This window comes from Scleropages formosus, chromosome 14 (genome assembly GCF_900964775.1).
Source record: "Scleropages formosus chromosome 14, fSclFor1.1, whole genome shotgun sequence".
Lineage (NCBI taxonomy): Eukaryota > Metazoa > Chordata > Actinopteri > Osteoglossiformes > Osteoglossidae > Scleropages > Scleropages formosus.
Window position 1 is genome coordinate 2,721,171 of NC_041819.1, and position 24,256 is coordinate 2,745,426.

The following is a 24,256-nucleotide window of genomic DNA, read 5'->3' on the forward strand; positions in this document are numbered from 1 at the left end:
TGCATTATGGGAAAAATGTGAAGAAAGTGCAACCACTGAGGGGACTTATGAGCAAAATAAAGGGGTGACCGTGTTGGCCAGTGAGAGAAAAACCTGGGGCACTAGGCAGGCTGGCTTGAAACGCAGATCTTTAAGGAAACGTGATCCTCGGACTGAGAGCCTTAGATTTCTGTGTGCCGGTGTTCTAATAAAACATTCAAGATGAATGCTGTCTGCGTTGTCCTTCACCCCGTTGAAACCCAGAGTGCTGTGTGCCGCAGTATAATAATAACGTAATGACCAGTGTTACTGTTTCAGGTGGGAAGTCTGCCTAATGTAAATAGTTGCATTGTGAGAAAAAATGGGAAATGTGGGTGTGCAACCACTGGGGGCACTTCTGGAGGAAATGATAGGGTGACCGTGTTTGCCAGGGTGTTGAAAGAGAGCCTAGGGTCGCTAAGCAGGCTGGGAAGACTGGCTAGAAGTGTAGTTTTAGTCTTACTGATGATTTTAGGAAATACAACTCTACCGATCCAGGCATTACCTTGCGCAACAACTGCGGTGCCTGTAGTCATTTAGATTACATTGTAGCGTTGCCCTCCGTTACTTTTTAAGAAGGTTCTCCTAACCACCCACTGGCCTACAGACCATATGATGAGGGACCTTTTTTATGAGAATTTTTTGCTGTGGCAGGATTTTTACCCCTCAGTGGCTGATTGGTGGGAGGGGGTCAAAGCGAAGTCCAAGGCCCTCACCATCAACTATTGTATCTGACGTGCCACTTTGCGACTTCAGGATATCAGCTCGCTCGAGGAGGAATTCCAGAGGATTTATTCTTGCCACAGTAACGGAGGGACTTTTGATTATGATAGGGCCGTCGAGATAAAGGCTACTTTGAGGCGGCTGCATGAGCGGCAAGCCAAAGCTTTTCTGTTTGTACTTGAAACGTAAGAGATGGTTTACTTCTCTGCGGAACCAGCAGGGTGAGTCCTTCACTGACACCACCCAGATGTTGGAGGTTGCATCTCGTTTTTATAGGAATCTTTTTAAAGTCAGGGAAACAGACCCGGTAAGGGAAAGGAGTTTTTTTAGATAATTTGACGTCATGGATTCCCGAGGATGCCCTTGGTGGCTTAGAGAGCCCTGTCACCTTGCTCGAGCTGTCGGAGGCGCTTGGTAAGATGAATCGGTGCAAGGTTCCCGGCCTCAACGGTTTACCAGTGGAATTGTATTCGAAGTTTTGGGACGTCTTGGGGCTGGATTTTCGCGAGTTGTCGAGGAGGTGCTGGGCAGGGGCATGCTTACCAAGAGCATGAGGACAGGGGTACTCTCCTTGTTGCACAAGAAAGGCGATAAAGCCGATCTTGCCAACTGGAGACGGAAAGATCACAGCAAAAGTCCTGACAGAGCGCCTGCAGAAGGTAATGGCCGTCCTGGTCCATCATGACCAGACGTGCAGAGTACCCGGGTGTTTCTGTGTTCTGGAATTTTCACCTGGTCCGGGACGCGAGATTGCCTGGGTGGAGGACCGAAAGGTCCTCCTCGTACTGGTCGGTTTGGACCGGGAAAAGGCGTTTGACCAAGTGGATCACCGCTTCCTATTTAACACCTTGAATAGACTGGGCTTTGGTCCTAATTTTTAGGTAGGTGTATGTGCTCTACACCGAGGTAGGTAGCCGAGTTACCATCAACAGCTTCCTCGGGGGTTGGGTGCCCCAGCGGAGTGGAGCGAGGCAGGGTTGTCCGCTCTCCCCACTCCTTTATGTTCTTTACATTGAGCCGCTGGCGGTCGCCATCCGTGCCCACCCGGGGATTGACAGTCTGCTCCTGCCGGGGGGTGGTGGTGAGGTGGTGAAGCTGACCCAGTACGTGGGTGACACTGCGTTGTTCCTGTGCTTGGACCGGTCGCTTGGTCAGGCACTCAGCCTGGTTTGGGCTTTCGGGTGTGCCTCGGGCTCAGCGCTAAACCTCGGCAAGTCTCTTGTCAAGTTCTTCGGCAGCTGGAAAAATAGAAAAGACTGCATCGGTGGTTTTTCCTGATGCAATGGTCCTCTCAAGGTGCTGGGGGTCAACTTTCTTAGGGAAGGTGCTGCCAGAGCTAATTGGGAAGAACGTTTAACCAAAGCCAGACGGAAAATGGGTTTCTGGAGGACAAGGTCCCTCTCCTTAATAGGGAAAACACTGATGCTGAAGGTGGACATCCTCTCCACATTGCTCTACCTCGCACAGGTGTACCCCTTGCCCTGCATAATGCTGAAAGGCCTCGCGAAGGATGTTTTCGATCTTGTTTGGGGGGGGCAGGTATGAGTACATGAGGAGGGAGGTCATGTACCCTCCAAAGGAGGAGGGAGGGAGGGATGTGCCTGACATTCCTCTTAAACTGGATTGCGTCTTCTTCTCCCAGTTATGTAATGGATTGGCAGCTCTGATTGAGCATCCTCACCAGTATTTCTTGTGTGTCTTTGGTTGGCCCTTCCGATGCGCCAGTTGGTGAAGTCCTGGTCCAACATCAGGCCGAATGCTGAGACATACTCCGCTCATTACAGCTACCCTGTAAAATGGAGTAAGACCATGGCGGCTGGGGTAGAAGCAAAGACCTTCCTTAAGCATAGGGCCTTGTATAAGGCCCTGGACGAGAGGAGAAGAACTCGAGTTCTTTTGGGGCTCAAGGAGGGCACTTGGACTAGGATTCAGCCAAAGGAGATTGACCACTATCTGCAAGATTTGAACTGGCGTTGTCTACAAAGTAAGTTGCCGGTCAAAGTAGGCCTGTACAGGCACAAATTGACCAGCCACCCACTCTGCCCGGGACTCCAGTGCGGCGAGAGTGAAATTCTCACAGATGCTTTTTGGGATGGCGGACAGGTGTGGGAGGTCTGGCGTTTGGTGACTCGCCTGTGCAGAAAGATCGAACCGCAGATGGTTTTGACGTACGACAAAGTCTTAAGGGGATGGAATCCTGGCGCTCAGAATGCAGCAGCTGCCCAGACGTGGCTGGTGATCAGCGTAGCCAAGCAAATGCTCTGGAACGCAAGAACCCAGCTGGTCCAGACAGGGGTAGACTTGAGCGTCCAGGGTGTGTATCATAAAATCCGGGCCAACCAAACGTTTAGGATAGAGAAAGATGTCACTCAATGGGGTTACTAAGAAGCCAAAGAGAGGTGGAAGGTCCTCTTTTGGCTGTGACCCCACAGGTTTGTGGCAGATCCTCCATCCTTGGGTAAGTAACACACGTCCTTTTGTACTTACAAAATACCGCAACCCCTGTTTTTGGTGAATGTAAGTGTTGTGTTTTGTAGTGTGTTATGTGTTTTATGTTAGGTGTAGGGTCTCTAACCCTTTATGGCACATTTTATTTATTTTGCACAATTTAAAAAAATTATAGCACTTGTTGCACTTTTAAGTAGTCACTTATAAATGACTATGCGTGTGGTGTGTTTGTGTTAATCATTTATTTATTGTTATTTATTTATTTATCATGTTTATTTTAGGGGGTGCGGTGGCGCGGTGGCGCAGTGGGTTGGACCGGGTCCTGCTCTCCGGTGGGTCTGGGGTTCGAGTCCCGCTTGGGGTGCCTTGCGACGGACTGGCGTCCCGTCCTGGGTGTGTCCCCTCCCCCTCCGGCCCTACGCCCTGTGTTGTTGGGTAGGCTCCGGTTCCCCACGACCCCGTATGGGATGAGCGGTTCAGAAAGTGTGTGTGTGTGTGTGTGTGTGTGTGTGTGTGTGTGTGTGTGTGTGTGTGTGTGTGTGTGTGTGTGTGTGTGTGTGTGTGTTTATTTATTTTAGTGTAGTGTAGTTTGTTTTGTGGGTGCATGTTGTTTTCTAATTCTGCATATGTATGTTATCATTCATCTATCCCACTAAAACATTAATAGGGGAGACGTGTTGTGAAAAGGGAAACACCCAAAAACGGTAGGTAAGGCGTATGGTAACACCCTCGGAACAGGCCAGGGGACCGTCCCTCTTGAGCGGTGAATGTTACCGGGTAAGTTCCTTTTAATCATTTATTATGTATGTTTTTAAGCCTTGGGGTATATTTTTGGTGTTTTAAAGGTTCTGCCATGTGGTCTTCATATTAGCTGGTCTTATTGATTTTTATTGTTTTATCTTAGATTTTATTATTGGCACGGCAGTTTGAGTTTTTAGTATTAATTTATTTATTGAATGAAGATTTTAATTACCGGAAATGATGAATGGAGAAATTTATTCATGTCAAGTTGGGACAGTGTGTGGAACCAGACACCCTTAGTGGCCTGATCTGTGATTTTTTTTAAAAAAAACAAAAAGAAAAAAGAAGCGCAGGTCCTGGAGGAAACGGGGTCCTCGGACCGAGAGCGTTATTCCCCTGTGTGCCGGTCTTCAATAAAACGTTTGAAATGAACGCTGCCTCTGCGTCCTTCTTCGCCCCATCCAAACCCGTAATAGGTCTTATTAGCATACCGCGCTACCATTGGCCCAACGGTTTTTGGCAGGAATAGTGACGGCAGTCAGTCCCAGCAATGTTTACAGTAAACACGACGGTCCACTATCGTTTTTTATCCGTCAATTGTGCAAAGCTAGCATCTTTTTTTTTTTTTTTTAAAAAAAAACAGCTTGCTTAAGAGTGAGAGTAAGTGTCTTTAAACTGTGTCATTTAACTTTGGCGCTCATATTGCCCGTGTGAGAAGAGCGCAACACTGTTCACTTTGTTTGTGTGTGTTGTGTCTCCGACTCAAATGTGCGCGATGTAATGGTCAAGGAGCAGTCGGTACTAACTAGAGGCGGAGTTCTCTTGTACTATTATTGTACCGTTTTCTACAATCCCTGGCTGTATCTGTGCTGTTATAACACACATCTCGGTTTTTTGGATCCTACCCCTGCTGCTTGAGATTTGTAATTTATCAATCATTGCGTACTGGTTGGTTTCCATGGCGACGGTAACAACGCGGGAAGAGGTGTAATAGATAATTTTAGCGCCAATCTGGTCTAACATCTTTCACAAAATCACAAGCCATTACTGTGAGGTGATTGTAAAGAGGTATTAAGGATTATTAGAAGACAATTGTGAGTAAATTCTGTTATAATTTAATGCTGTAATTTAGGACTTATATGATTATTAGTACTATATGATTATATAGTGCATACGGCTGTAGTACCCTCGAGCAAAGTACTTTCCCTAAATTGCTCCAGTAAAATTACCCAGCTGTATAAATAGGTAAATGATTGTAAGCATGTAATAATTGTGACCTTACCATTGTAAGCCGCTTTGGATAAAAGTGTCAGCTAAATGAATAAATGTAAATGTAAGTACTATATACTATATGATTTTAACTGTAAAATATATATATTTTTTTATGGCAACAAATGGCACAGAACTTTTAATACCTCTTTTCGTAGTTGTCAGCAATTTTCCAAAATGCTCTTACATTTTTGTGTAAGACAGGTGTAATCAGGAGAGCGGGTTTGGCCATCTAATATTCGATATCAAAATGTATCACAAATATTAGGTATTACACCATTGTGTATAGCATTTAGTTTTTAGTGCCCCCATACCTGACTTGTTATTTATGCCGACAGTTTTATAAACCATAATAATTGGCATGTTTCTATGCTGGAATATTGTCAGTCTTTTTCCATATGTCTCAAACCAAAAGCAGTTCCTCCATCCATCTGTTGGGATTTCCTTTTATTTTTTACTTTGAAATCTTCTATTTCTCTTTTCACAGGCGTCATGTCTGAAATGCAGGGTGATGTTCTTTCTACAAAGTTGGAGGAAGAAATCAGCACTTTGAAGGAACAGCTAATGCTCATAATGTCCAAACTGGAGGTAAACCAGTATACCAGATGCATGGTTAAATACAGAATTACATTACCACTGTAATAGTTTGTTTACATGGGAGGCTGTTCCCTTCTACAAGTATGATCATTCTGCAGACTTTATGATTTGTCACAATTTACTGGGTGTCATACAGAACTCAGTTTTTAGCAAATATTTTGTATTAGTACTTCTATATGAGAACATTTTAATATTTTCCTCTTGAGTTTTCATGTACACTGTTTTTGGATCAGGATCAGAGATCCGTGGAGAAAGAGCTGTTGAAGTCTCTTGAACAGTGGAAAGATGAAGAAAACGAAAGGCAAAAGGCAAAAATGCAAGAAATTAAACAGATGTTGCTTAAGGAATTTAATAAGCTGACCGATATGACTGACCTTCTAAACGATGTAAGAAATTACAATTTGTTTTAAAATGACAGTGTGATCGTTATTTTTGAAGGTACTTAAACGATTGCATTGTCTAATTACACAGTCAGAACTGCAGAGCCCACCTTGATTGAATGTAGAATGAGGTCAATCCGATCATATGAGGCTGCACCAGAACAACTTTCCTGAATTTCTGTTTACCAGTGACAGTTTGATTCTTGATTTTCAAGAATTTTGATCTTTTTCTAATCATGCTATTTGCTAGCTGCCTGAAATCAAAGCATGTACATACCTGCTCAGAAGGAAATCTAAAAATTGCAGATTTTGTAATTATAGGTGTTTATTTAAAAAATAACAATGAGACTTCTGTTGAGGCTAAAGTACATAAATAGGTTCTAGAGAGTGACAGCTTCTGGAATTCTGTATTTCTAGTTCCTATATCACCTGCACAGCCTGCACTCCAGTGCCTATATTAAGGATGAAAACAAGCGAAAACTAGCAGATAAACTGGACAGAAAGCTGCAAAAACAGAAGGAATGGATACTGTCTCAAAGAGAGCAGGTCAGCATTTCCTCAAGGAGCTGGATGCAAGACATGAATGACCAGCCAGGCCTCATTCAGGAAACCTTCTCTGAGCGCTGGAACTGGATTTGTCTTATTATAATGTTTGGTTTTTCCCACACCATGATTTTCTTGTTAGAATCTATAAATCCTACGTTCAAGTTCATTTGACATTGTTTCCTTCTTTTTCTACAGATCGAGACGCTTACTTCAAATCCACCAGAGCACAGAGGTTTGTGTAGTCTGAGGGTTGGCCCGAGTCTTAGTAAGATATTGTGTTTATGCGTTATAAAGTAGTGTTGTGTGTTTTATGTAGTATATTCACATAGATTCTGTATATGATGTGAAGTTTTATGTACACAGTGGAGAGTTTTGTCATTTTAATTGTATTAAAATTCCTGACCGTCATTTAAATGTAATGCCATAAAGGTTAAGTTAACTTTATCCAATAAACTGAATCCTATACAGTAGATTTCAGAAGAGAGGTAGCATCCTGTATGGACTGCTTATTCTCTGCTTGGATATGTAAAGACTACCGTACAAAATTAGTCAGTTTAATTTTGTATGGCAGTTCTGTTGGGCTTTTCTTGGAAACACCAAAACTCTGGCTTCTCATCTTTTTTCACTTTGGGCCTCTCCTTCTGTCCTGCCATTGAACATCAGTATTACACTAAGACTGTGAAAATGAACAGAAATATGACTTTCAACCTCATGTGATATATACCACTCCCACTTCTGACATTGAATGGGGATATTTACTACTGTTGTAGAACGTTCTGCAATGTTCTGATAGCGACTTAAAGATTATTTTTCTGATTTACAGAAAAGAAAGTGGAGGTAAAAAAACAGAAATGTGCTGTGAGGAGAAATCTCATGAAGGAGCTGAGCCTGTCACTGCAGGCTCTTGTTGAGGAGCTGGAAGATATTTGCATGGAACTTTTCTCTGCTCAAGAAAAGAAAGTTGGAGTGACAAAACAGAGCCTCAAAAGCCATTTGAGAAGAAACCGCATCATAAAGGAGCTTTGGAAGTTATTGGCCCAAGATTTTTCTGAGGACCTGGAAGACTTCTGGACAGAACTTTTCTATGTTTTGCAGAAGAAGGTGGAGATAAAAAAACAGATGCCAAAAACTCTCGGTTGGAAAAGCACTGTTATAAAGGAGCTTGGGCCATTGTTATTGCAGGCTCTTGTTGAGGAGCTGGAAGACTTGATCGTGAAGGTTTTCTACATTACAGAAAATAAAGTTGAGGAGAAAAAACAGAAGGCAGAAAGGTCCTTTAGCAGAACTCCCACCCTGAAGGAACTGGGATCAGTGTTGCTGAGGACTCTTCTTGAGGAACTGGAAGACTTCTGTATGAAAGTTTTCTGTGCTACCGAAAAGAACGCAGAGGAGAAAAAACAAACACCAAAAAGTCCCTTGAGGAGAAGCCCTGTCGTACAGGAGTTGCAGCCGTTCAGCTTGGAGGAGAGATCCAAGGAGGAGCTTGTAGAAAGGTCCAGAGCGGCGGAAATCAGCATGACTGAGTTTGTTGCTTTGGCTGCTGATAGCGATACTGAGTGGACAGATATGAGTGACATGGAGAACAACCAACAGCAGGAGCAGCTCAACAGGCATTCCACCCAGAAGAAAGAGAAGGCTTCTCAAGGTAAGAAGGTCTCATCTAGCTTCATTGCTTTCTCTGTCCTGCAGCCTCTGTCATCGATTGTTCAATAACTGCAAAGCAGTGTAGGAGCTACTTGGGCTTCTGCTCATTCTATGTCAATTGCACTTCTTAGCCAGATGGACAGGAACTATGAGGATGTAACAACGGCTTGTTTGACTCATTTGAGTTTATATAAATATGTAAACAGGTGGACTGATCAAAAATTTGCAGCACCTTGAGAGGCTGTTTACAGAGCGAGCCTTAAAGAAGCCGATGGAAAGAGACTTATCTCACAAGAGAAATGTGTGGCAGAAACCTGAGGTGAGAGAAACACATTCTAATATTCATCCAACTGCTTTGCTTATTAATCACTGTGACTGCCAACATTTTCCAGAAAAGATAGCTATTTCTGATTGTGGTAATCAGATGTGTATTTTGCAAGGCTGGTAGTTTTTGAGATTAATGTCATGTTAAATTAACCCCAGAAGTGTCTGTTACTTAAGTAAAATTTTGGGTTTCTGTTAACTTCTTAGGACATGCATTGCTGCATTTTAAAAGAATAATACATTTTATCACCTGTCTATCGGTGTGTGTGTGTGTGTGTGTGTGTGTGTGTGTGTGTGTGTATGTGTATTGTGTGTATGCTCATTCACTGGAGACCTGGGAAGCCATTACTCTTTGTTTCTTTCAAAGTATCAGCCCTCAGATCATGGTGTGCACTGTTGTCACTTTTGCATATAAAACATCATGCTGAGAAATCAGGGATCAGCAAAAAAAGGCATCTGAAAACATTTCATTCTCCCAGGTGTAAAAAAAGGGCGGTCAGCTTTACAGTCTTTCAGTTTACACCAGGCCTTTTTGAACTGCACTTCTAGATTTTTCCTGTGCTCCCTTTAATAGTGCTTTATAAAGAAACCTTTCCCTTTTAAAGCAATTAGCATAAAGCTTGGATTCATCTAGAGGAATACTGGTAATATATGTTAAATTAGCATACTTTTTGCGTGTTCTGTCTCTGATTCTACCTGTGTAATTTTCTTCCTTTTCTACTCATAATTTCAGGATTCTGAGAAGGATGACAGTGATGACAATGATGACAATGATGAAAATGACTATGATTACTCAGATTCTTGCTCTTTAGAGGACAACCCTTCACTAAGCAAACCTGCTGCTGTGAAAAACAGTTTGGATTCCATGAGCACCAGTGTCTGGGCTTCTTCAACAGGAAAGATGCAAACACTTTGGCCTTAGAGTTTAGCTACCTTATTAAATGTTATATTTTTTGAGTGGACAAAAATAACTACCAAACACCCCCCCCATAGACCTCCTCCCATACCAGACCATACAGAATCCTTAGTAATGTTTTTGTACTAATGTTGCTCGTAAATTGTAATTCCTGTATATCACTGGATGTAATGGCAATAGTAGTAACACAAACAACTAGCAAAATTAAAATTACACCTTTAAATTACAATATCATACGCCTAGCCTAAATGTATTTACATTTACATAGTTTAATGTGGTTAAAGTGAAAATTCAGTATTAGAAGAATAGAATTTGAAGTAAAAACGTTTAAGAACTACATCAGAATTAAGTTTATTTTAACGTTAAAGTTTACAGTTACATGAGATACATTAATGGATTAGGTTTAAAAAATAAGCAATAAGAAAATGTAAAGTGTAAATCTATTGGACACATAAGTTCTATGAAATGTAAATTTTAATGTGTCACTATTTAAAATGAAAAAAAAAACTGAATTTAAGATTTATTATATATCTAAACATGTATCAAGAAACATAGCATGTCCCCCCACTTCATGTTTAAGCTGTCAATTTCTCTAGTTATCAAAGAGTTATATAAACAATAATTCTTATACATGTAAGTTTATTATTTTAATCATAGAATAATATGTGATACATTTAAACAATTTACAACTATATTTAATATTTCACAGATTATATGAATACTAACAACAAAATTGTTTAGTAAAATCTTTTGACATTGAATTACAACATTATTAGTTACGACATTATTAGTAACTTAGTGGAAGCCTATTTTGATTTTACTCCTTTTTCTTTAATTACTGCTTCATTCTCAAAAGTTATTGATATAGGTTCAGAAATAGTAATTACCACAATACTGTAGCTAAAACATAAGAAAATGTGACAAAACAGTGCGTGCTTGTAGCGCGTGCGTGCGAAACCACGTGATTTGAAATGTCATCGTAATTAGGTTCAAAAAGTAAATGTGCATAGAGTTTTATCCTTGTACGTACTGATACATGTAAGCTGGGCTTAATTTCAAAAAATGCTTTTATTGGTATGACTAACTACAGGGATGTTTTTTTTATAAAAAATAATAGATCTCTGCTGAAACACTGTGCAAAAATTTTATAGACAGTAATTTTGGTGTCACCCCCTTTGGTGTCACCCAATGCAGTCCGCAGACCCTGCACCCCCCCAATGATGACACTGCAAACACCTTTTAGGGGCAGCAAATAGTATAGAGGTTAAGCCTTTTAATGAAAAGTTACCAGTTCAAGCCATACTATGGTGATTTTACCCTTGAGCAAGGTACTTAACCCCAAATTGCTCCAGTAAATATTACAGCTGTATAAATACGTGAATTGTATGTTTCTTTGGATGCAAAAAGTACTTTGATAATTATCGAAGTGCACAGTTTTAGTACTGTACCAGAATCTTATTTGGCTTCTGATTTGGTTGTGCGCCTATCAGGCATTATAATTAACTTTATACTTTTTTTCCAAAGGTATTAATAAAGTGAAGGCACACTGCACCATGAAGACACCCGTGACACTACTTGACTGCAGTGATTCTAAAGACAAGATGTAATGAATATTACAGATTTGTAAAGGTTAACCATCCAAAATGTTTGTAATTATAATATGTAAAATTAGCAATATATAATAAAAATTATGTTAATATATTGCTGGATTTTCTGTTTTTATTTGTAATTCAATACTTGACATAAGTGATGATTTTTAACATGTACCTGTACCTTTTTTTTTTTTTAACAAACAGTATGTATGTAATGATGTAAGCTGTCAATATAGCTTATGTGTTAACATCTGCAAAGAAATTGCCAGGGCACCACATCTTCCGGTGTGTCGCTAGCTTGCAAACTATTCTCCAGGTAACAAGTTCTACTTGCCTAGTAACCATAGTTGTAAAATCATCATTAACAATGAAATGTCACTTAATTCAAACAACAAATAGGCAGTTGTGATGAAGTTTCTCTGTAGGTTGTTTTCAAGGTGATACTAGCTGCTATCTAATTTTTATATCATAAATAAAACTACTGTATGAGCTGATAGCTTTCTGTAAAGCTATACTGAGCCACACACACACACACACACACACTTTCTGAACCGCTTGTCCCATACGGGGTCGCGGGGAACCGGAGCCTACCTGGCAACTCAGGGCGTAAGGCCGGAGGGGGAGGGGACACACCCAGGACAGGACGCCAGTCCGCCGCAAGGCACCCCAAGCAGGACTCAAACCCCAGACCTCCCAGAGAGCAGGACCCAGTCCAACCCACTGCGCCACCACACCCCCCTGAGCTACACAAGTTTGTAGAATGTGACTAACCAACTTTTAAAAAAAAAAAAAAACTGGTTTTCTGTTTGATTTTTTTTCTCTTGCGTATTATTTTGACTGCTATAGCCACCTGTAGGATTTCAATAGGTAAATTTGTATGCAAGTACCTTAAAGACAGAATCAGTCATTAATACAAATATAGAAAAATATATAATGATATGTAAGAATATATTGGATATTAAATATTGAATATTCAGTGAGACTCAGATAGCTCTTGAATATATAAAAATTACACAAAAGAATCCAAAGGCATTTTGCTAGAGGTCCCATTGGTCCTTGTTCTTCTGCCCTCCAAATTCTCACTTAGTGACAGGGATGTAACGGTGACTGGATTTGTTTGGGTCTTAGTGAAGGAGATGCGTTTGAGTTGTCGTTTGGATCTTAAAGGGAAAAGCAGAGATACAAAAAGGCTTGGAAGACTTGAGTTTAACACAAAGGAAGAGAGTACCACTGAATAAGTGTCACTGTTGACCATACCTGGAGAAAAGGTCCTCTTTGTTGGCTAAGTAGCAGTATGCAAATCCCCCTATGATGAGCAGAGAGGAGCCACCCCAGCCCACAAAGATAGCAGCGCCAAATTCATACCTGTGAAGAAATGTGTATAACACTGTCAAACTCAAAGAACACTTCAGTGTGTTTTAACATAAACGCTTCAGTGTCTTTACCTTCGAATTAGTCTTTACTTACTTCGTATCTTGGAAATCAGGATTCACAAATTCCGTCCTGATCTTGTTTCCATACCAGCAGAATGCAGTCATGGCACACAACCCTAAATAAGACAGTCACATTCCAGGAAAAACTGACCAATTTCTGAGTATATTTTTGCTTGGTGCGGGAAGAAGTGCATACCTGAGGTCAGGTAGTTCACACCTGCCGAGAAGGTAACTCTTGCATTAACAGCATCGGACCCCCCAATCTTTGTGCACTTCATACCAATAAGGGCAAGCGTGGATCCAGAGAAGCCAAGGATAATAGAAATGATGACAAGAGCCCTGCACACATGGATGTACACTGTGCCAGGAGACAAGAGAAGAACACACCTGTTGCATTATTTTGTGTTGTGGGTGCCTCTCCTGCCATGGGTCAAAGTTATTGTAATATTACAAAGAATGTTATGTGCAAATTGCAGCTGGAGAAGTCTGCATTTGACTGAACAACAACAACACTGACAGTGTTTTTGCAGCTCATTTTCATTAGCGCTCATTTCTCCTTACATGATGCTTGAAAAAGTGCAACAACAAGCTGCTAACATACATTTGTCATTTCCTTCTGGAAAATACATTACTATCTGTGCTGTGGTTTCTTATCGACAGCACTGAAATACTTATGCAATATAGTAAGCTTCTGATGAAGTGACTGTACAATGAACACAGAGATATAAAGTATGACATTCTCTCTGACAATTTCAAATGCAGTCATCATTAAGGAAATGACTGATACATCTGAATTGCTTTATCCTGATTTCATGGCAGTAGATTACCATAATTAATTCCCTAATGTGTCATTTTTTTTCTCTCAATACAAAGAGCTAAGGAAAATAACTTGAAAATTATACATATTGATTAAAACATGCTATCAGTATATTTTTAGTAGAGGAGGTTTAAAGGAAATACCAGTGTGTTTGTTTGTTATGACTCACTGTAAAGAACAGACTAAAGAGCTGTTATCACAATTTCATTATGGCTCCTCATTCCCTTTTCTGTAGAGCAGGAAATGAAGGGGCTTCACTTACATTCCAGTGCCAGCATGGATACGAATTCCTTGCAATCAGATACTCCGGTGGAGTCGGACACACAGTCCTTCCAGAGGTTGGAGTAGTAGCTGGAGGAGGTGAGCACGGCACCATCACCGGTGGAGAAGTTCCAGTACTCAGTGGGCATGGTGGAGCACACCAGCGCCCACCCAGACAGGCACACCACAAAGCAGCTGATTTCCAAATACATCAGCAAGGCTCTGCACTCCATGGCAGTAATCTGTGGCCAGTCTATGTTAAACCTACAACAGAGGAGGTTAGAGCATGGTAATCAGACCAAAGATGGCATTATGGTAAAGTACATGGGTCTGTATCCTGCAAGTTTGATTCCCTTTGATAACATTCTTCAAATGGAGTAGTAAATTATACAAATGGGTACAAATTCAGAAATCTTTGAACAAAATTTATTTAGGAACTTAATAATGAGGATAAAGAGTGCTCACCTTTCAGATGCAGAACAATTAGATTTCAGAACATACCGTGCAGTGTCTGCCCGATTACTACAGGTGATCTTGTGTTCTCTGATCTTCCCTAAATGAAAAAAAATAACATAAGGCTTTTCACCCCATGCACTTTTATCTGTACAGTTATCAGTTGTACACGGTAGCAGTTTTTTTTTTTTTTCCCATGAGCACATCTTTGGGAAAATCTGTCATTTGGTTTTGAATTATATTGTATGAAGATGGCACTGCAGATATGGAAGTGACAGAGAGTGGCTCATTTCTACAGGTAGGAGGGGACTGTTGGATGGGAGGTACGGAGGGAGGGTGGGGTGCGAGCAGGCATAACGATTATCAGATGAGGCCATGATGCAGCAATAACGAAAAATAAAACTGCTTATGATGAACATGTTTTATGTGTTGTTTTATGGCTCTGAGGGCCAAATTAATACTAGCAGTAGGAAAAATCTGTACCAGCTGATGCTAATTTGCAATATCTGCATGGAGAGGGTTAATATGAAAAATACACACACACACACACACGCACAGACGCACACACATTTTCAGAACCGCTTGTCCCATATGGGGTCACGGGGAACCAGAGCCTACCCAGCAACACAGGGCGTAAGGCCAGAGGGGGAAGGGGACACACCCAGGACGGGACGCCAGTCCGCCGCAAGGCACCCCAAGCAGGATTCGAACCCCAGACCCACTGGAGAGCTGGACTGTGGTCCAACCCACTGCACCACCGCCATGGATCTCAAAAAGGTCTGAGCGGTATCGGAATGACCCAGGCCGAAGTCAGTGAAAGCGTTGCATTGATTCAGGGGTTTTGCGAACTTCTATTGAAGGTTCATTCATGGCTTTAGCTTAATGGCCACCCCCCTCACAGCCCTGCTCCCACGCAAGGGTTCTTGTCGCGCGTGGACCGACAAGGCACAGCTAACCTTCTGGGAGCTGAAGGAGCAGTTCATGGCAGTGCTGATCCTCAAACACCTGGACCCCATGGTACCATTTATAGTGGAGGTCTACGCATCGGTTGTCGGGGTTGTGTTATTTTAATGGGAGGGCACCCCTCTGAAGCTGTACCCCTGCACATACTTTTCCCGGCCGAGGGGAATCAGGAATTGTTGGCTATCAAATTAGCCTTGGAGGAGTGGCGACACTGGTTTGAGGGGGCCGCAAACCCATTCCTGGTGTTCGCCAACCACTGTAACCAGGAATACCTGCAGATGGCTAGCCATCTGAACCCCCAGTCAAGCCCACTGGAATTTTTCTTCACCTGCTTCAGGTTCACAGTGTCTTATCAGCCAGGCATGAAAAACACTAAGGCTGGCGCCTTATTCCACATGCACAAGAACAACCTGCATCCAGGTCCCCCAGAGCTCATCCTACCTGAGAAATGTGTTGTGGCTCCTGTTTGATGTCAGTTTTTACAGGATCTCTGGACCATCCAGGAAGTTGAACCCGGTCCAGCAGACAAGCCTGTGGGCAAGGAATATGGCTGTCCACCAGAGACATCAAGCTGCAGGTCCCATCAAGGAAGCTCAGCCCATGGTATATCAGCCCCTTCAAGGTTCTTTGCCAGGTCAACCCAGTGACCTACTGATTACAACTGCCCCTACAGCTACGCATATGTCCTACGTTCTATGTATCCCTTCTCAAGCCATGCCAGACATCCCTGTTCCAGTCCCCTCAGGACGGCGTGCTGTTCCCTCCAGTGTAGGTGGACAGCGCCCCCGCATACACCTTTCAGGTGCTTCTTGAGTCCAGGCAGCAGCGAGGGGATTACAATACCTGGTAGATTGGGAGGGCTATAGCCCGGAGGTACAATGTTGGGTCCCTGCACGGGACATACTTGATCCTGTTTTGATTTCCAACTTTCACAGGAACCATCCAGACCGGCCAGTGCCCAGGCCCAAGGGATGCCTGTGCAGAGGCTGTAGGGCAGAAGGAGCCACCCGTAGGGGGTACTATCATGCCCACGACCTTGCGCTTGACACCAGCACCTGCCCTGATCAGGAGACAGGGTATAAAGAGGCTGCTCCTGCACACCTGGTCGCGGAACCTCATCGGGTGAAACCATATGTCCAGCGAGTCAGCAATACACAGCCTTCTCCTCCTTGTCTTCCCCAATCTCCTTCATTTCCTTCCCCTTGTTCCTGCTCTCATGTCCTGGTTTCTGACCCGTGGCTCTGCTCTTTTGATTACACCTCTCGTCTCATCCCAAGAACGACGTCTGCACATTGATCGATCTGCGCCTGTCCCCGACAGCGTCTCTTGCCTACTCCTTGTTTGCACTTCAAATAAAAGCACCCACAATAGGGTCCTCACCTACTCATCCGCCTCACATTTTTGATCATGACAAACCCTTATTTACCGCGACAAGTGAAATACATGTCTCACAGAAAATATATGTAATTTGTAATGGTGCGGATCTTTCAGCTGATTAAATTTTCAAGACTATCTGTGTTATGCTTTCAAAGGCACATCATTACTTCATAAAGGATAATTAATCTAAGTGGATTTAAACTCAGGCCTTTCACTATGAACTGCTTGGCCACAGAAGTCCACACTTGCGTTGAGCACGTACGAATACAGTCTGCTTTGTTCACATCTCCAATCTTAATATTGAAAATGTTCAGTAAATTAGTACATCCCAAAGAGTTATTTAAAAACCACAAGTCAACGATGGTCTTATTTTTTATAATCAAGGCCTGGAGGTCCAAGGAATCACCGACAATAGCAGGGTTATGAGTGCTATTTGGCAGTCTTTCAGTGCATTGGAGGATTAATAAGTAAAGACTCCAGCTGCGCTTTTCATGTTAATTAATATGGAATTTGTGGAGTGTCTTTCAATTACTTCATAGGCCTATACAACAATTCAATCACTATTTTAATAAGTTAATTTGTTCAAAGGGAATGAATGTCTTCCTAAAGAATAACTATACTCTGTTGTCATCAATGCTTACCTGTGTGTGACCTTGAGAAATCAGTGGCTTGTTAAAGGTGATTTCATGTTGAGCTTTCTGGATTTGCCTTTATGTGCTAGCTGTGAAAGTATTATGCAACACTACCTATGTATATTAGTAACTATAATGGACCTCTCTAGAATTTAGAATTGTGCCATGATCTATTACTAACCATTCAACCAATCACAAGGACCACTTGTCCTGAACAGGGTTGTGGCAGGCCATAACCTGTCCTGGAGACATTAGGTACAAGGTTGGGGGGCAGTCTGTTGCAGGGCCACAACTAGTCACCCACTTACACAGCTGGGTGAGGGTACTGGAGCAATTGGAGGACAGGCACCTTGCTCAAGGGCACCACAGCCAGAGGCGGAGATTGAACCAGCAACATTTGGAGCCAAAGGCAGCTGCTCCACCCACGATGCCATCAGTCACCTACTACTAATAGATTAAAAATGGTTTGACCTGACATGAACACAGTGCTGCTACACAGAAAAGTATTTTTCTATAGTGCACAAAAATGAACACTGCAAAATGATAGAGTACAAACTAAAATCTGAGCTGCAGATGCCCAACAGCATCCTGCTTGGAGCACAGATGTGTAAGCGCACGGCTGAGCTCTTTCCAAACAGTGGTACAAACAGCTGAACTACCAGGCCCTCTGTTGGCAGGAAGGACAGCTGACTGTTTGCTATGGCACATGTCAACGGGCCAGAACTGCAGGATATCAGCAATACCCTCACGTTTAAAGGGGACGGTGGGATTCAGGTTTCCACTGATCAACAGGTGGAGATGGATGCCAGATAAAGATGAATACACTCAGTCCACCTTCCAGAACAGGAAGCACTGCAGTGATTAGGACAACAGCAAAACTTTTTCCTGTCATCCTGCTTCGGAGAACTAGGGTCAAGGGTGACCTCAGTCTGTCATGACATGGCATGGAAAATATTTAATTATTAACAACAAGTATTAACAGCAAAGTTTTCCATTTACTTCATATTTGACATTAAATGTAATTTTCCATATACAATTTTTTTTTTTCCATTTCATTGACTATATGAATGTATGTGAACATAAAGCAAATTTTATTTATCCCCTTGTGAGTATTTAATTCAAATTCACACTGATTTTTCCTGTTTTAATTGTTGACGTGACTCATTTTGTTTTCATGAAACCAGTTTCTTAACCTCATGATCCTTAAAATAACAATAATCTGAATATAGATGACTGCTCATGTACGTGCTGCATAATGGAGCCACGTTTCAGGGTGACCTACGAATTGCAGTGTGCTTTTACCAGACATTGTAATGTTGTGTAATCTGAGTTACAGAGTAGCTTCAAGAGTATAGTTTTCACATTTCATCATCTGTCCAGCTTTTGGCATTACTGACATAGATGTTCGTTTGTTCTAAGCATACTTGTTGAACTTTTTGGGAGTTGTACTTGATTGCCTTTCAGGCAAAATTTTTCATTTTTTTCCCCACAATGATGTGTTTGGTTTCATTTATTTATTTAATTGGAAATATTGCTTGTAAAACACTTTTTTGACAACCTAATTTGTTGTGTGCAGATATCCACCATTTGTATCTGAGTCACACTAGTGTGAAAAGAATCTCTTACTTGGTTTAAAAAAGAAAAAAAAAAACATTTCCTATAGCAAAACCTATTTTATTTTACAGCAGTCTACATGAGGAATACGTAACAATGTTGACATAATTAATCTCTGTAACAAAGGTTACAAAATGTACAAAAAGTGTATAAAATCTTGAATGTAAAACACAGTTACACATTCCCATAGTTTTATTAAATTTTATGCACATCTAGACTGTGTGTAATATATCATTATGTATATAGATGAAAATTTCTGGATAAAATTGTTTATTCTAACATGAAAAATAACATTTGATTTACCCAAACTGTAAAATTAAATCAACTGGCTACACGTAGGCATTCTTTCCAAACTGCAAAGAGGTGGAGCTGTAGTCTGGAGTTGCCTTGTGGAAATGGTTATGCTTGTAGTTGTGTTTGGTGTATGAGGTGGGCAGAGGATTGGTGCCAGTGTATGAATATTCCTCTTGGCTAATGGGGAAATAGACATGAAAAGGTTGGTATCACAGAAAATCATTTTAATTTTGCCTTCAAACAATATCTGAAAAATTACTGAATTCATGAAGTAAGTGTAAAACAGGGTTTTTTTTGAAGAAAAGAATAAATGTATACTAGAAGGATTTCAGAAATCCATCCATTATTATTAACCATGTGTTAAATCGCAGTTGTCCGGAGCCTATCCCAGAAGCATAGGGCAGAAGGCAAGGTATATTCTGGATGGGTCAGTTCATCACACACTCATTCATACACTAAAGACAATTTAAAATGTATCTTTGCTCTGAGGAAGGAAACCCACACATGGAGGGAGAACATACATAACCCACTTAGATTGCGCTGGATTCAGGCCTGTTTTTGCACATGCTGCTCTGGGGTAGTGCACCCCGCTGTGCCACCTTGTAACCATCTTTCAGTGCTATCTACACATAGTAATGTAACCTTATGATCAAGTTTGCTGTAATTTCAGACTTACAAAACACTTCCAATTTCAACATGCCCTTACTCAGCCGAATTAACAAAAAGAATAGAAAGAAGATTTTTCTGAGCCGTTGAAGGAGGCTAATAAACAGTGACAGAATCATGGCGTCATGAATCTGTTCAAATACTCCATCCCCTGTAGTAAATCTTAGGCAACAGGTTACGTTGCATAAGGTCAGAGGCGCACAGGGTACTGCGTGCCCACAGGCACCTGTAAAGGCGAAGCAGAACCTACTCATTTCCCCTCAGAGACACCCAAGGTGACATTGTCAGTTAAATATCGTAACATTTGGTGCTAAAAACCAGGAATTAATCAACTAAAAATGAAGCAAATGTCTTTTGTTGCTTTTATCAGAACACAAAATGTTCAGAACTAGAAAAACGACACCAATACATTTCAGGGTTTTTCAGAAAAAGAGTGAATCGGAATATTCCTGAGACACATTTTTTAGCAATTTTTTATTTTTTTTTTTGCTTTTCTATAGTAATTATATAGCAATTGAGCTTTGGTGTTTTTTAGACATCTTAGAAACCAAAAATTTTGAATTGTGTGATTACTTGTGCAGCTATGTTGGAAATAATGAAGTCTAATCCATTACCCCCCATTTTCTCTAAGTGCTTGTATAATGCAGGGTCCTGGTGGTCTAGTGCCTATCCCAACTCCTCACAGGCTGAGCCACAACAAACCCATGTGTGACAGTACAAACCAGGCACTGTGAGGTACCAATGCAACTCCGTATACTACCGTGCCAATCATGGACTTAAATCCATTTTTAAGAAATATTTTTTTCAAAATGGTGGGGGTAGTTAAGAAGGTGGATGTGTAACCAAATGTTGTGTGTCCACATTCCAGGAGGTTAAATGCATCCAGGTGATTCAACCTAAATGCTTTTACTCAGGTGCATAAATGACAATATAGAAAGAAGCATTTGGTGAGCCAGCAAATAATAATGCTATGAACACTAATAATAATAAATGGCACTAACAAACCTTGTGCAGATGCTGTCCATCAGAGAGTAACAGAAAACAAAGCCGCCCATGATACTAGCGACTGAACCTGACCAGCCAATGAACAGGGCAGCTCCCAGTTCAAACCTGTAGTGTACGGAATGAATCAGAGGACAGAGATGACTGTTAGCAGAATATATTGCTGTGCAGGAAAGGAAATGGACTGGTTCCAATAGCATGATCTATTTGAACTTTTGCATATTGGTACTATTCAAATAAATTCTAAACATAAAAATTTAATTTTTTCCAAGCAGGCCACATAAGACAGGCATGATTTATTTTACAACTTCATTTCATAAATGCATATTATTGCTAGACCATATAATTTTGCACCATATATACAGTTCTTCAATATGACTGTGTGAATTGCCTGGAATGCTTCTTTTTATGGGCAGATGATATAAAGAGGATGCATTTTTCCATCTACATTCCCCTACATTAAATGTTATTACTAAAAGTTATCATGAAAATCAAATGTGAAACTACTTACTTTATATCAAAAAAGAATGGATCAAAAAACTCAGACATTATTTGATGAGCGTACACAGAAAACCCAGCCATAGAGCAGAGTCCTGCAAGAAGAGAGCTGTTAATTCAGTGCTCAGAGAAAAGTGAAACACATGTAGAAGGTCGGAAGGCAATATTTACCAGACACAAAGAAGTTTAGTCCTGCAAAGAATGCAATCTTGGACTTGGTCTTGTCGGACCCGCCGATCTTTGTGCATTTCATGCCGAACAGGGCGAAAATGGCACCAAAGAAACTCATGATGACGGAGGAGACCAGAAGGGCACGGCACACGTGGAGGTAACCTGTTGGTTGACATGGACAGAAGAGGGAAAAACCATCAAGAGGCCACATATTTATTTTATCACAGGAAATGATTTTCCAGATAGTTTTTACAGTGAGTTATGGTACTCCTCTGGGACTGGAATGTAAACTGAGAACAAAACTAAAAGGTCTCATTTCAGTTACATGAAATTGCAGCCTCTAAATAGAATTTCAAATTTTTCTCCAAAGAATCAAACAACTACATTTTTGGTATTTCTTTGCATTGATTTGTTTAACTGATGCTTTTGTTTAAAGCAACTTACAGTCTTAATATGCAATAATTTTACATATACAGCTGGGTACTTTTTACCAAAACAGTTTAGAATAAGTCCCTTGCTGGTTTACTTAAACCACTATGCTACCTGCTGCTGTCAGACCATTATGATGAACTATGCTTTTTGAAAATATGCCAGAATGAATGGGAACAAACAGCAGCTCATCAACCCATATGTCTTACTTGGCTAAGCTAGATGTACTGGGTGGACTGGTGGCAAAATCCAGCTGGATGTCTTTTGTCCTACAAGTGTCACTCATGGCCACCATTGGTGCTTGATCAGTCTTAATGTGTCATTTCACCCACCAGTTCCACAACAGTTTTCTATTTTGTGTCTGGTGTTGACAGCTCAAACTGAAAAGAACTGCGCTTGGATGGCCCACTTACAATAAAAGTTGATATTTACCTTCAGTTAGTACATTTGGGAGACTGCAACAAAAAAAGCCTATGTACAAATTGCATTTGCTGGTAGATGATTCCACTGGTAGATGTATTTGCTGCAAATTCACGGACAAATTATGATTATAAAGTGTTTTACTCTCATTTTTCACTATTTGCTTATTAACTGCCTTAATGTGTTCTGTCGTTGGGCTATAATGGCAATTAATTTGAATAGTGTAACAATTACATTTTGTTTTATCGACCCTTCTGGGTGACTAATCAACTATAAACGCAAAGCTGTCATATATCAAACATTTATTTCATAATCAATGTTTCTTTAATTTTCAACAACTAGAAACATGTTTAAATTACTAGTGACTTACTGACATTTCAAGAAATGCTAATAGGGGACACACACACAAATACAGGAAGTTGATTTGTTCTTTGCTTCATTATAGGACAGTAAATATAATTGATGTGCTCAAGGACAGACTGTTCTGTTTCTGCTAGTTTTTAATTTATTGACAAATACTAGCTTTACTGGAAACTTCTCATGTAAAAGCTCTCACACACACACACACACACACACACACACACACACACACACACACACACACACACACACACACACACACACACACACACAAAACCTGCAGGATTGCAGCAAACTGGAGCCTAACTCAGCAACACAAGGCACAAGGCTGAAGGGGGAGGGGACACACCCAGGATGGGGGGCCAGTCCATCGCAAGGCACCCCAAGCAGGACTCGAACCCCAGACCCACTGGTGAGCAGGACCTGGTCAAACCCGCTGCGTCACTATATCCCTCTCATGTAAAAGCTAATTTTATATAAAAATGTAAAAGTAGACAAAAACCATTTCACTTTCAGATAAAATGTATAGCTTTTCAGCTGCTTACCAATTTAGATTAAAGTAGCAGCATAGAGCACTAGTGGTTTCTCAGACTGAAATGTGACACAAAGTTCTATAAGTTAGAGGACAGGAATCACTGATCTCCAACGTTACTTAGGACTCTGAAGTCAAAGGTGATGTAAGTGCTGGCTCTGTATGATACTGGTGGCTATGGTATGGGCACAACAAATAAACAACATACACAATAGTACATAAATTTGTACTTCACTTCTGTTACTGGGTCTCTCCTTATGCCTAGTCTACAGAAGAATTACTATGGCTTACATCGTTTTCTTATGTAAATCTTGCTTTTTAACTTTCACAACAGTAATTTACTGCTATACATTTAGTAAATAGCATTCTAGTACTATATGATATGCAAGCCATTACATTTCTGATCTTAAAAGACTATAGCCTTTCCGTGTTTGTAAAACAGTAGAACTACAGCTTTTTTCCCATTTCTATGACACTTGAAAATGAAGATATCTTTATCTTTTTGTTTGTTTGATTCATCTGTGTACTACAATAAGAAACAGTAATGCCAGTGTCATAGAATGAAGATTAATTTTCAAAGATTTTAACTAAACTCTGTTTCTCTATGGTTTTAAGAAAAAAGGAACATAATTCAGACCATCCAGAGCCAACATAGATTCGAAGTCCTTGCAGTTGGAGGTGCCCGTAGTATCAGTTACGCAGTCCTTCCACAGGTTGGAAAAGTAGGTGCCTGTGGTGATGACTGAGCCATCATTGCTGGATACCTTCCAGTATTCCATGGGCAAGGTGGCAGCAACAAAGATCCAGCCTGAGATGGACAAAAGGAAAGCAAAGATCTCTGTTCCCGTATTACTCATTGTCTCCAAAGAGTAACAGGCGTCAGTTGCTAATGGAATCTTCAGAGATGATAGAATGAGTGTGCCGAGACCCTGAGAAGAGCTGCACTTGCTGGATGTTGTCTGCTGCCTCCTGGATCATAGCCTGAACTTAATGGTTGAGGTGGAACTGTACTACTGGTTAATGTGTCCTGAACTGAAACATATTCAAGGGGGAGGTTTTGTCTTTGGATATCACCGCCTGCCACCTGCTGACCAATGGTCCCACACAGACACACGCTCAGTCACACATCACTCTGC

At 41.1% G+C, this 24,256-nt stretch overlaps 3 protein-coding genes across 3 annotated transcripts; 1 reads left to right on the plus strand and 2 right to left on the minus strand.

The window, feature by feature from the left end:
• The first annotated feature begins 4,567 nt into the window (after window positions 1–4,567).
• On the plus strand, window positions 4,568–11,242 carry LOC108918515 (zinc finger protein Dzip1-like). The gene is made up of 9 exons (XM_018725863.2): window positions 4,568–4,590; window positions 5,687–5,787; window positions 6,030–6,182; window positions 6,594–6,722; window positions 6,918–6,987; window positions 7,546–8,367; window positions 8,573–8,685; window positions 9,424–9,586; window positions 11,131–11,242. Exons 2-9 carry the CDS (start codon window positions 5,692–5,694, stop codon window positions 11,211–11,213), a joined length of 1,629 nt encoding a protein of 542 aa, XP_018581379.2. The 5' UTR covers window positions 4,568–4,590; window positions 5,687–5,691; the 3' UTR covers window positions 11,214–11,242.
• A 965-nt stretch (window positions 11,243–12,207) lies between these two features.
• On the minus strand, window positions 12,208–14,247 carry LOC108942381 (claudin-10-like). The gene is made up of 6 exons (XM_018765711.2): window positions 14,211–14,247; window positions 13,711–13,973; window positions 12,828–12,989; window positions 12,666–12,747; window positions 12,456–12,563; window positions 12,208–12,358 (listed from the first exon to the last, which is right to left on the minus strand). The coding sequence occupies exons 2-6, from the start codon at window positions 13,940–13,942 to the stop codon at window positions 12,208–12,210; spliced, it is 735 nt and encodes a 244-aa protein (XP_018621227.2). The 5' UTR covers window positions 13,943–13,973; window positions 14,211–14,247.
• A 4,830-nt stretch (window positions 14,248–19,077) lies between these two features.
• LOC108942371 (claudin-10-like) lies at window positions 19,078–23,977 on the minus strand. The gene is made up of 5 exons (XM_018765698.1): window positions 23,758–23,977; window positions 21,380–21,541; window positions 21,222–21,303; window positions 20,714–20,818; window positions 19,078–19,219 (listed from the first exon to the last, which is right to left on the minus strand). Exons 1-5 carry the CDS (start codon window positions 23,975–23,977, stop codon window positions 19,078–19,080), a joined length of 711 nt encoding a protein of 236 aa, XP_018621214.1.
• Window positions 23,978–24,256: the final 279 nt, after the last annotated feature.

What these genes read in the sequence shown, in the direction of transcription:
- LOC108918515 (XM_018725863.2), top strand. Translation starts at nt 5,692, where the DNA reads ATGTCTGAAATGCAGGGTGATGTTCTTTCTACAAAGTTGGAGGAAGAA. An exon ending in GAGGGTTGGCCCGAGTCTTA is followed by an intron (nt 6,988 to 7,545) that starts GTAAGATATTGT and finishes TCTGATTTACAG; the next exon opens with AAAAGAAAGTGGAGGTAAAA. An exon ending in ATGTGTGGCAGAAACCTGAG is followed by an intron (nt 8,686 to 9,423) that starts GTGAGAGAAACA and finishes TCATAATTTCAG; the next exon opens with GATTCTGAGAAGGATGACAG.
- LOC108942381 (XM_018765711.2), bottom strand. Translation starts at nt 13,942, where the DNA reads ATGGAGTGCAGAGCCTTGCTGATGTATTTGGAAATCAGCTGCTTTGTG. An exon ending in CCTGATTTCCAAGATACGAA is followed by an intron (nt 12,564 to 12,665) that starts GTAAGTAAAGAC and finishes ATTTCTTCACAG; the next exon opens with GTATGAATTTGGCGCTGCTA. An exon ending in AAAGAGGACCTTTTCTCCAG is followed by an intron (nt 12,359 to 12,455) that starts GTATGGTCAACA and finishes TTTCCCTTTAAG; the next exon opens with ATCCAAACGACAACTCAAAC.
- LOC108942371 (XM_018765698.1), bottom strand. Translation starts at nt 23,977, where the DNA reads ATGAGTAATACGGGAACAGAGATCTTTGCTTTCCTTTTGTCCATCTCA. An exon ending in CCATTCTTTTTTGATATAAA is followed by an intron (nt 20,819 to 21,221) that starts GTAAGTAGTTTC and finishes CGTACACTACAG; the next exon opens with GTTTGAACTGGGAGCTGCCC. An exon ending in ATGGACAGCATCTGCACAAG is followed by an intron (nt 19,220 to 20,713) that starts GTTTGTTAGTGC and finishes TTTCCCCATTAG; the next exon opens with CCAAGAGGAATATTCATACA.